Source organism: Podarcis gaigeae (assembly GCF_964106915.1).
Source record: "Podarcis gaigeae genome assembly, chromosome: 12".
Lineage (NCBI taxonomy): Eukaryota > Metazoa > Chordata > Lepidosauria > Squamata > Lacertidae > Podarcis > Podarcis gaigeae.
This window is the reverse complement of record NC_139688.1, coordinates 51,763,256-51,775,387: the sequence shown is the minus strand read 5'-3', so window position 1 is coordinate 51,775,387 and position 12,132 is coordinate 51,763,256. Positions and strand designations below refer to the sequence as shown.

The 12,132-nt window shown below is 45.7% G+C and overlaps 2 protein-coding genes across 41 annotated transcripts in view; one reads left to right on the top strand and one right to left on the bottom strand.

Moving 5' to 3' along the window:
* LOC310828434 (uncharacterized protein) overlaps positions 1-12,132 on the top strand; it is a 99,394-nt gene that overhangs the window by 46,211 nt on the left and 41,051 nt on the right. For 6 of the 18 annotated variants that reach the window (XR_014556850.1, XR_014556851.1, XR_014556852.1 and 3 more), the window contains exon 3: positions 8,842-8,926. The exons of the other annotated variants lie outside the window; for them this stretch is intronic. The gene's annotated coding sequence lies outside the window, so the exon portion shown is untranslated. The remainder of the gene's footprint in view (positions 1-8,841; positions 8,927-12,132) is intronic. 18 annotated transcript variants of the gene reach the window in all.
* ARPP21 (cAMP regulated phosphoprotein 21) overlaps positions 9,172-12,132 on the bottom strand; it is a 250,687-nt gene continuing 247,726 nt past the window's right edge. For all 23 annotated transcript variants that reach the window (XM_083705682.1, XM_083705671.1, XM_083705674.1 and 20 more), the window contains one exon: positions 9,172-9,975. In XM_083705682.1, the coding sequence (XP_083561808.1) occupies positions 9,715-9,975 (261 nt within the window). In that variant the 3' untranslated portion in view covers positions 9,172-9,714. The remainder of the gene's footprint in view (positions 9,976-12,132) is intronic.

The following is a 12,132-nucleotide window of genomic DNA, read 5'->3' as shown; positions in this document are numbered from 1 at the left end:
AAAGAATGCCATCTCCTTACGTCATCGATTATAAGCTTAGCTGACAGAGTGCCAGGTGCCATTCCTGTCCTCTTGACTGGGATATTATTTTAGATTATGGACTCCAGATTTGGGATTGTTGGGCTTTGCTGCCACAGTCTTTGCCCTACTCTGGGCAATCGTGCCTCTCATGTGTGTGCTCACATTATCTGTCCTGTCTGGCCAGCAGTTTCACTGTGACGAAAGCACATTGCTGACACACCAATGCTAATGTTTTGTCACAGCTGCTCTTCTGTCTCTTATTGCTCTGCCTTGTATCTTGGCTGGTCCCCCGATTCCTTCTCCTGCCCGCACTTGCCAAGACGTCTGCTGCCGTCAGGGGCAGATTTTGGTAATCTCTTGTGATATGGTGCCCTGTGAAAGCCAAACATTTGACAGCCTCGAATGGATATTCTCAATTTTGCGTCTTCTGAGCTCGGTGCCCTGTGTGTAGGGAACTACCTAAATTTGGCATTGCTGCTATGTTCTGTGCCAGCAGTTCTTAAATCATTTTCAAGGGCAGCCTAATGTAATGTGTACTACAGTAGTCTAGTTAAGAGCCAGGACATCACATGCAAAGTTCTGGTACAGAAATTACGGCTGCTTTAAACCACCTGACTTGGAGAGTGTTATCACAGGAAGAATTATTATTATTATTATTATTATTATTATTATTATTATTATTATTATTTATACCCCACTCATCTGGCTGGGTTTCCCCAGCCACTCTGGGCGGCTTCCAACAAAATATTAAAATACAATGGTCTGTTAAACATTAAAAGCTTCCCTAAAGAGGGCTGCCTTCAGATGTCTTCTAAAAGTCTGATGGTTTTTTTCCTCTTTGACATCTAGTGGGAGGGTGTTTCACAGGGCGGGTGCCACTACCGAGAAGGCCCTCTGCCTGGTTCCCTGTAACCTCACTTCTCGCAGCAAAGGAACCGCTAGAAGACCCTCAGCACCGGACCTCAGTGTCTGGGCAGAATGATGGGGGTGGAGACGCTCCTTCAGGTATACTGGACCGAGGCCGTTTAGGAAGAACAATTTGTGGGCTTTGACTTGCCCATTGCAACTTCATCGCTCTATCTATGTGGCAATGGTTCAGCCATCCCATACCCTCCAACGTTTCTTCTATGAAAGTAGGGATGTCCTATTCAATACTACTAGTAGTAATTTTATTTATACCCCAACTATCTAAATAGGTTGCTCCAGCCACTCTGGGTGGCTTCCAGAATATATAAAAACATAATAAAACATTTAACATTAAAAAAGCCTTCCCACTACAGGGCTGCCTTCAGATGTCTTTTAAAGGTTGTATAATTACTCATCTCCTTGGCTCAGGAGTCATGTAACTCCATGAGCACTGAAAATAGGGACGTTCTGCCATACCCTCCAACATTTCTCTGATGAAAATAGGGACATCCTAAGGAAAAGCAGAACATTCTGGGATCAAATCAGAAACCAGGACAGCTTCTATAAATCTGGGACTGTCCCTGGAAAATAGGGACACTTGGAGAGTCTGAGTTTTTATTGAAAGTCTTCAACATACAATAGAACAGCGTTTCCCAACCTTGGGCCTCCAGCTGCTTTTGGACTACAACTCCCATCATCCTTAGCTAGCAAGACCAGTGGTCAAAGATGATGGGAATTGTAGTCCAAAAGCAGCTGGAAGCCCAAGGTTGGGAAACACTGCAATAGAATAAAACCAAACTAATCTAGATAAAAGCAGAGAAGAAAAAACGAGAGAGAGAGGGAGGAAGAAAATGAAGAAAGAAAATAGGAGGGAAAAGACAGACAGAGAAAAATAAAATACATTAAAGAGCCCTATATCAGGGGTAGATCTTAACCCTTTTCTCACACAAAAGGGCGTGGACCCTCCCAGCTCTCACCTGGCCATTTCCATTTCTTCCCAGCCTTCCACCCTCAGAGGTCTTCCCTTCCTTCATCAGTCACATACCCGCCAACATTTCTCGGATGAAAATAGGGACGTCCCAATTTCACAATGATAATTTTACTATTTATACCCCACACATCTTGCTAGTTGCCCCAGTCGCTCTGGGCAGCTTCCAACATATATAAAAACATAATAAAACATTAAACATTTTTTTAAAAAACCTTCCCTATACAGGATTGCTTTCTGACGGATTGGGGATAAGAAAACTCCATACCCTTCAACATTTCTCCAATGAAAGTAGGGATGTCCTAAGGAACAGCGGGATATTCCAGGATCAAATCAGAAACCAGAACAAACCAGAACAAATCAGATACAAACAAACAAACAGGAGCTCTGGAAAAATGATTACATGTAGTTAGACCAACAAGAGTGAGAAAATATCAAAAGCAACCTCTGCCCTCTCAAACTGGATCAGCCTAATGAAAATGTGAGTCAATAGGTTTTCAAATTGCCTATGTCGCTTACTCAAATCTCTCCCAGGAGACTGCCATCATGGAAATGCTGCAAGCCAAAGTAGCAAGTTCTGCCTGTTTTATGGCTGTTGCAATTCATTCTGCATTTTAAAAAAGCAAAGGAAAGAAGCAGTAATACAAATTTTGGTGACTTTTGACCATTCCAAATATCCTGAGGGGAAGAACCATAACAGAGAGGGTCTTTTTTAAGTGGGTCTCGGGAGACTTCTTTAGTACAGTTCAGTGTGGATTATTTATACTTTGTAAAGTGTTTCACTTTGTTATTGCATTGCCCTTAGCTTTTATTGCCCTTTTATTGCCTGGAGTAGAGGGTTTTATGCTGGCTTTGCAGTTTTAAAGGGGTCATTTCCACCTCCATTTTTTTTAAGCTCCCAAGAGATTCTCTCTCTCTTCCTCCATTCCCCTCCACCTCTCCTCAGCAAGTGCAATTTGCTACTTGGTCCAACATAAAAATAGGTTTGGCCCTTAGAGACTGAACAGACATAGGCATAGCTGTGAAAATTAGTTAACAAATCTTGATTAAAGTTTTGTATGTGTTCTGCAAAAAATTTAAGTAAGAAAGGAGAGCACTGAGTAATAATCTCCTTGTGTGGAAATATGAGGAAAATACCAGGCTGCTTTCTAATTAGGCCCAAACTACACATTACATGCAAACATGTGTAACTGGAGCCTGGGGATCCTTTTTTACACACACAAAACTGGAAGGAGGATATTTGGAGCAGAGGAGAGATGTCTAGGCTTAATCATTTTCCTGTTTATTGTTTCTGTGCTCCTAGTTCCTCGACCCTCAAGCAGCTCCTCCCCAGCAGAGTTTCAAATGTATGTGTTTGAAACTGTGTGCGTGTGTGTAGCACAGAGCAATTTTGGGCTAAGAATTGGTGGGTGGAGAAAATGTTAAGCACCCCTTCTAGGCACTCTCCTAACAAAGAAGCGTTTCCTGAAAGTGCTGGAAGGGAGACTACTGGGATTTGTTTCATACCCTCTGTGACGTTAACATATGAGAGTGCTGGAGGTGAAATAGTTAAACAAGTTACCCAATCAGAACCCAGGGGCTGGAGTCAGAGGGACTATAAAACCAGCTCTGGGAGGAGCAAAGGGAGGAGTTCGTTGGGAGTTGGGTGGTTGGTTGGAGTGGGAGTGAATTGGGATAGAGTTTGTGGGTAGGTTGAGTTAGTGTAGCGAAATAAGCTAAGTCAGGAACAGTTAGGGGCTAGGGAGACAAGTAAATATCTGAGAGGTGGTTTAGTGAGTGAGAGAAGGTAGCAGAAGTTATAGATCTGGATAGGCACCCCATGACTGTAATGGACTGATACCGTTTATGAAACCACACGCTTGTTAAACTGCAATAAATAAACAGAAGTTTATGTTCCAATTTAACCCTGACTGGACTCAGTATTGTCCCAGGTAGGGCCTGGGTGGTGGCAGCAAGAAATAAAGTGGTGGCACAGGGATCAATAGACGGTGAAATGTCCAGGGACCCTGTGTGATCGCCACACCCTCCAAGTGTCCTGACTTTCCAGGGACAGTTCTGGAATTACAAAAGCCATTCTGGCTTCGGATTTGATAATGGAATGTCCCTAATTCCCCTGCCGGTGTTGCTGCCGCCGAGCTCAGGGGGGAGGATGAGACGGCACTTGTCCTGAGAGATGACTGCTGTGGCTGCGAGGGAGCATCCCGCTGCCTCTCCATGGCCACTGCTGCTGGCTGCCTCCCTTGGGCAGCTCATCAGTTGCTGGAGAATGGGCAAGGAGGAGGGGAGGCTGCTGCCACTGAGGTCCAGGACAGGAAGAAAGGGGGCACAGAGTGCAATTAATATAATATATATTGTGCATTTGTGTCTAATCTCCCCCCTTTCTAAAATTTGTGTTTCTCTTTTTGTAAATTTACCAAAGAATAGAATAAAATTGGGGTTAAGGGGTTTTCTCTAGACAGTGGAGGGTGTGTGTGCTCTGTCTCATTGGTGTGATGGTTCCACTTGCCCTTTTTCTGATAGGAAATGCTCAGGGGGGGGGGATGTGGGGTAAAGAGGGTCAGAAAGCTGAGAGTCCACGGTCACGAGAAGCAAAAAGCAGCAAGGTCTGGCCAGGAACGACAAATGTGGTATCCAGCAACTGACTGAGGCTGGAAACCCTGTTTAAGAAAGCTTCACATCAGGAGCAAGAAGGCAGCAGGGGGAGTCACCCTGCCTTTGGTTCCTTCAGGTGAAGCTGATTCCTGGCCCATGACACACTCCCCCACCCCAAAGCGCCCCCCAACCCGCTGGCTCGATGCCAGCTTATGGGGGTACCAATGGTGGAACTGCCGGACCAACCAGGGACATGCACGGCATCTTCCCATGAGTGTTCCTCAGGGCCATAGCTCTTTGAGTCTTCCAAATACTGGAAGTGCTGTCTCCATTGACGGGAGTCCAAAATTTGTGCCACTTCCAATTCTGGTTCCCCTTCCACCAGGATGGGCAGTGGAGGGGGGGCATCTGGTTGGTGCACACTGACAGGGGCCACAAGGACGAGCAAGGCATGGTGGAAGACCGAGTGTACCTTGTAGGAAGCTGGGAGCTTGACCGGGTAGGCCATCTGGTTGATCACAACCTCCACAGGAAAGGGACCGAGGAAGCAGGGCAACAGTTTCCATGAAGAGTTCTGGATGGGCAGATGCCAGGTGGAGAGCCAGACCAAGCTAGAGGGCCCACAGCTTGCCAATGTTGGACAGTGAAATGCTTGTAATCATCCATTGCCTGTTGGAGCTGCTTGTGGAAAACCTGGTGGATGGCCTGCAGTTCCTGCAAAAACTGATCTGCCACCAAAGTGTGGAAGGAGATGATGGCAGGGAGAAGCAGGGGTAGAACCCATAGTTGGCAAAGAACAGGGACAGGAATTGTCAAAGTGTGGAGAGCATTGTTACAAGAGAATTCAGCCACCAGGAGCAAGATCCAGTTGTTCTGATGGAAGTTTACAAAGCACTGCAGATACTGTTCCAGGATCCCATTTATGTGCTCTGTTTGCCCATCCGATTGAGGGTGGTAGGCAGAGGAGAGATGGAGCTGCACCCCCAAACCCTTCAGAAGGACCCACTAAAAGTGCACAGTTAATTGTGGTCCTCTAGCAGATGCAGGTGGCGCTGTGGGTAAAAGCCTCAGCGCCTAGGGCTTGCCGATCGAAAGGTCGGCGGTTCGAATCCCTGCGGCGGGGTGCGCTCCCGTCGTTAGGTCCCAGCGCCTGCCAACCTAGCAGTTCGAAAGCACCTCCGGGTGCAAGTAGATAAATAGGGACCGCTGTGGCAGGAAGGTAAACGGCGTTTCCGTGTGCAGCTCTGGCTCGCCAGAGCAGCGATGTCACGCTGGCCACGTGACCCGGAAGTGTCTCCGGACAGCGCTGGCCCCCGGCATCTTGAGTGAGATGGGCGCACCAACCCCAGAGTCTGGCAAGACTGGCCCGTACGGGCAGGGGTACCTTTACCTTTACCTTTACTATCGGATATACGACGCTGCGGCAGGCCGTGCAAGTGGAACAGCTCCCTCAAGAAGAGATCAGCAGTTTCTTGGGCCAAGGGGAGGCCAGTGTTAGGGACAAAATGCACCATCTTGGTCAAGGTACCCACCACTATCAAAATGGTAGTCGCGCCTTGGGATTGAGGCAGGTCCATGATAAAGTCCAGGGAAATGGTCTACCAGGGCCGTTTAGGTATTGGTAAAGGTAGAAGGTGTCCTGTCGGCTTGCCAGGGATGTCTTTAGCCCGACAACAGACAGGGCAGGAGGCCACCTATTGCTCCACCTCAACCCAAAGATGAGGCCACCAAATGATGAGTTTTGAAGCATCTGAAATAGCCTGCCGGAAGACTGTCATTGCATAACCGCAGAACAGTTCCCTGCAGTGGACCAGGAGGCACATAATAACTGTTCCAAAACTGCAGCAGGTGCTGGTGCACTGTTCAATAGTGAGGAGTGTGTCCAGTCCGGTCAGACAATTTTTGCTGCTGGTGCTGCACATAGGTATCCTGCTGTTGCTCCTCTTGCAGCTCCCACAGAAAGTTTCCATGAACTTGGCCCATAGCAAAGATGGCAGGAGGCAGGATCGTGGCAATATGTAATGCATCGTCAGACCGCTCATACTCCAGCTTCTCTGGTTCTAGCAGCTGGAAATATAGGTGACAATAAAATCGAAGAGGAAGAAGAACTGGGACTAGTGGATCTGGTGGTGACTCAGGTTCTTGGCTGACTGGAGATGTTCTAGGTTCCCATGGTCTGCCTGAACTTCAGCCGGATAATGGGTCCCTTGCAACAAATGACACCACGTCTCAAAGGCCACGTTGATAGCCAATTGTTTTTTGTCCCAAATGCCATAATTCCGCTCTGGTGGTTGAAGTTTTCAGGAGTAGTACCCACAGGGGAAGAGCACCGAAGACTGTGGGTCAGCCTGTGGGTGTGTTGGTCAAGCTGAAGGGCATTACGGTGTACTCAAAGTGCCCATATTGTGTCCGAAACACTGTCTTCAATTCATCACCCTCACGGATGCACAACCAGCCAAGTTTTCGGGGGGACGGGGGACGGGGACGGACATGCCTGGAGGCAGAGTGTGTATTCAAGGTTCAGTCCGGTCCTAAGGTGAGGAATATCTCGGTTTATGTAGTCAGATAGTCCAGGGGTCAAGAAAGCCGTGAGTCCAAAGTCACGAGCAGCACGGTCTGGCCAGGAATGACAAATATTGTTTCCAGCAACTGACTGAGGCTGGAAACTCTGCTTAAGAAAACTGGAATGAGCTGCTTTCCATCAGGAGCAAGAAGCAGGGGGAGTCTCTCTGCCTACTCCTCCTTCAGGCTGCTGCTCAACAGGTGAAGCTGATTCCTTGCCCATGACACCTGTTTTCATCTGAGGAATGTTGAAGGGTATGTTGTTGTTGTTCTTGGTATTCATCTGTCTCGGGAGGCAATGCAGGAGTGTGCCTATGGGGGGTGAAGTCAAACTATTGGGAAGTTTGGTAGCAGTGGCCATAGAGACCAATATGGGAGAGACATGTTTGTTGTTGCTGGGGCAGTTGCACCATGAGATTTTAAGAGGTGCTAAACTAGCCAGCTTTAATTGGGGAGGAAAAGTGCCTTTTGTAATTCTGTCTCAAGCAGGAGAATGTATTGGGCTGGCTCTGTATACTCCTTGGGTATACCTGGGAATAAAGGTAAAGGTACCCCTGCCCGTATGGGCCAGTCGTGTCCGACTCTAGGGCTGTGCGCCCATCTCACTTAAGAGGCCGGGGGCCAGCGCTGTACGGAGACACTTCTGGGTCACGTGGCCAGTGTGACGAAGCTGCTCTGGCGAGCCTGCACCAGCGCAGCACACGGAAACGCTGTTTACCTTCCCGCTATAAAGCGGTACCTATTTATCTACTTGCACTTAAGAGTGCTTTTGAACTGCTAGGTGGGCAGGAGCTGGGACCAAACGATGGGAGCTCACCCCGCCACTGGGATTCGAAACGCCGACCATACGATCGGCAAGTCCTAGGTGCTGAGGTTTTACCCACAGTGCCACCCGTGTCCCTTTACCTGGCAATAACCTACAATAAATTCAATGGGGCCGACTTCAGAGTACGCATATATACATTCTCACCTCCATGGAAATGCTATGCCAAAGGCCAAGTCGCAGAGTTTCACGACTGAGCAGGGAACTAATCGGGACTTGTCCCTATCCAAACCCCAAGCTTCCTACTTTAGCTTTAACGAACCCCTCCCCAATCACATATCCTTTAAAAAAATGGTGTCTGTGTGAAGTAATCTCAATAGCTCTTTTCCTTTCAAAGTAGTGTACCTCTTCGCTTGAGAGTTGAGGCAGACAATGTGACTTTGCAGAAGGAATATGTGTACTTGCAACCAAATTCTCTCTTCCTGCCCCCGTGGTGCTGTTTACCTTGGCAGGAGTACAGTCCTTGCTCTGCATTACATTTGGCACTTGAATTGTCATGGTGACATAGCAAGTGTCCCTCTCCCCACACCCCCATCGATAGAAACAAGCATCACTCACAGTAGGATTTTCTTAGGTTTTCTATCAGACAGGACAGTGGTTTGTAGACTTTCTACTTCCAGAGGACCCTGAATGTATAGTTTGCTGAGGAATCCATGTATGTTGAAGAAGATTATGGAGCAGGTTCTGGGTATTGGGCCTGTTCATGTGGAATGTCAGGCAGGGATACTGGACCTCATACTTGCTCTGTGTGAATGGAGAACCCCCAATTCTCAACTGTGATTTCAGGGTATAATTATAACCTTGCCTTCTCTCACCCACCCACTTTTTAAATAGAGGAAATTCATTCACTTGAACCCCTCCTGCCTGCAGCATAAAATTGAGGCACAGCTTTTACCACCTAATCTGATTTGTGTGACGACGAGGTTTCTAACATATTGATATATCTCAGAACTGTTAGACATGACTGGAAGGGAAGTAGAAGCAGAATACTGAGCAACTTTTCTCCTGTGCATGAGATTTCATCAGTTCTTCAGGTAAAGGCATCTCTCCCCAAAATCCCCAGAGAGTGGCTCTCTCAAAATCAACATGAGAAGCAGTACTGGCAAGATCTGTGCATTTGTTTCAAAATACAAAGGAATTTGTATTTGCCTTTGAATCTCATATCAATGTAGTTTTATCAGCAAAAGAATAGCAAGGTGTTTTACTGATAGCTCTATTTCATATTTCTAGTTAATCAAGAAGCCTAAGTGGAAAGGCATGAAAGAAATAGTCAAGCAGATAGTAGAAAGCTGACCTTTCTTCATGAGGTCAAGTAGCTTTATTGTGATTTAACACTACAATACAGTAGATATCCATAAAAAACTCTATAGTGTATATAAATTATTCCTTCCATTCAGCTTTTTTTTATAATGTCCATTACAACTTTGGTACAATGTGGTTTTATTATATTTTTTTAAATACTTTTCGCTTCACAAACTCAACACAAAGTACAAAACTAATCTGAATTAGGGATATTATAATCTACACAGTGGTGTTCAGTGGTAGGAAAAAATCTTACCTCAATGTTTTCATGTCACTAGCTAAGCTATAAAGGCAGACCTAGCAGACATGACAAAAATATGCACCATTAACCAGCGAGAACAACTTATTACATTTTGTTGTTGTTTTTACATATTTCCAGCAGCACTGACTCTATGCCCTCAACTGATAACTCTTGTTGTGTTCCTCATTTCGTTTGAAGGCCATGAGATAGTTGTCATTAAAAAACAAAAACAAAAAAACCCAGCTACCTTTTATATATTGGTACTAAGGATTCACAGTTTCAGTACTTGACCTGCCATCCAGCATTGTTAATATTCGCACAGTTTGTCCTGCAGTTGGCAGAGATAACTGGTGGAACATTATTAGAAGGACAGTGTTGTGCAATCAATCGGAGATTATTCTGTGGGGACGGAGGTATGACATTACAGTAAACAGGCATTCCAGTGGCTGTAAGTGTTCCTTGACCTGATTGATTAGGTAGCATGAGTGGCTGTTGATACGACTGTTGTGGCAGTCCTTGAGAACCCTGGGTCATTGGCACCTAAAAGACAAGAAGCAAAATTAGGGTCTTCATACTCATCTCTAAAATTCCGAACAAGCTTTCTTTCCTTCTGTCTTGTTTTCTTTCATAATTGGTCTCCACCTTTGACTCATGTCTGTTCCAGAAATATGAAATGCCTGATCTTTAGACTGGGGTACACGCTAGTTCACTAGTAGCTGAATAATTTAAGAAGTGAACATATTGTTTCCCGTATGCTTGGGCTGACAGGTAGGGAGAGGGAAGCAGAAGAGATGGGAAACTGAACGTGTATTGATATATAGTGCTGAGCTAAGCTGATTAAAATGTAGTCCAGTATGTATAGTTGTAATAACTCAGTTCTCTTTGCATAAGAGAATCCAGAACTAATTAGTTCTGGAATAGCCCCTCTTATAGCCCCACTGAAGTGGAAAAGACTTTCATTCACTTAGAATATGGCTTTAAAATCAGAATACTGGACTAGACATCAGTTTAGTGAACTGGTAAAGGTAAAGGGGACCCCTGACTATTAGGTCCAGTCGTGGCTGACTCTGGGGTTGCGTCGCTCATCTTGCTTTATTGGCCGAGGGAGCCGGCGTACAGCTTTTGGGTCATGTGGCCAGCATGACTAAGCCGCTTCTGGTGAACCAGAGCAGCGCACGGAAAAGCCTTTTACCTTTCCGCTGGAGCGGTACCTGTTTATCTACTTGCACTTTGACGTGCTTTCGAACTGCTAGGTTGGCAGGAGCTGGGACCGAGCAATGGGAGCTCACCCTGTCACGGGGATTCGAACTGCCGACCTTCTGATCAGCAAGTCCTAGGCTTTGTGGTTTAACCCACAGCGCCACCCGCGTCCCTAGTGAACTGGTAGAGTGTTCTAAATGGAATCGGTGCAGTTCTCTCATTGGATGAGAAAGAGCCACACAGGTGATGGTTCTACACTTATGGATTTGTCTTGAATTTTATTGTTTAGGAGATCAGGAAACAAGATCCTCATCCTACTGAGTGTTAGCATAGACACAAATGAACCATTTAGGTACTACTTTACAAATTGTGCAATATTTTCCACCTCTGACGTCCGAAAGAAGTGTCTGGAGAGGTGGGATATTGCTTGAACAGGAGATGCAGTTTTGTTGGCAGTGTGACACAAAAGCAAAACTGTAAAAGCAGAATATCACACCGCTATGTTTTAGTGGAGTTCTCAAATGCAGAATCAACAAATTCCTTTTCAATACCTCAGTCTCCGTTATTTTGAACTTGAGAGGGGTCCAGGAAACATGCGGAGCCCAGAAAATTAAATCATGTTCTGACTTCTTCTGACATTTAAATGATAAAAAATATCAGATCCTAAATGGAGGATGCCTAACCTCCATTACCCGACGCCCTTGTCTTTTTACTGCTTGTGTAGATTGACATTATTAACAGCAGGGCTGTTTTTCCCCACCATACAATGAAAAATGAAAGGAGGATGGTTCTGTATCTCAAATGTGGCACAAGGGCAAGAAAGGTGTTTTATCTGATGGAATGAACTTTTGTAGCTCCCAGTCAAAACGCAGAATGGAAATGTGGCATTGACAGAATGGCTTGAAATAGGGCTGATAAGATAAATGGCCCTCAAATGTTGGTATTAAAGCCGCCAGTCAAATAACAAATACTTTTTACACATCATTTGAAAATTACAATTAGTTTCATTGGGCTCTAAACCAGAGTTTTAAACAAGGGGTAAAGGGCAGGTATTTTGCTGCTTTCCCACTTTCAGAAAAGATAATATTTGGTTAAGTTACAGTTAAATGAACTAAGTTGAGTGGCAAATGTGAAACTATTTAGAAACACAGTTCTTGTTCTGTACTGCAACAATTTTATTAAGCATATTTCAATATTTGTAATAGCATGTTTTTATGAGTATGTTTTGTGTCAATTTTGCTGTTATTTCCTCTTGTCAGTGGCGTAGCGTGGGGGGTGCAGGGGGGGCCGGCCGCACCGGGCGCAACATCTGGGGGTTAGGGAAATCCATGGGTTAGGGGGCGCAAATCCACGGGTTAGGGGGCGCAAATCCATGGGTTAGGGGGCGCAAATTACTTGCCTTGCCCCGGGTGCTGATAACCCACGCTACGCCACTGCCTCTTGTAACAACAGGAAAAAATTATACAGATCAATTGGATTTCCAGTTTATTAATTGAA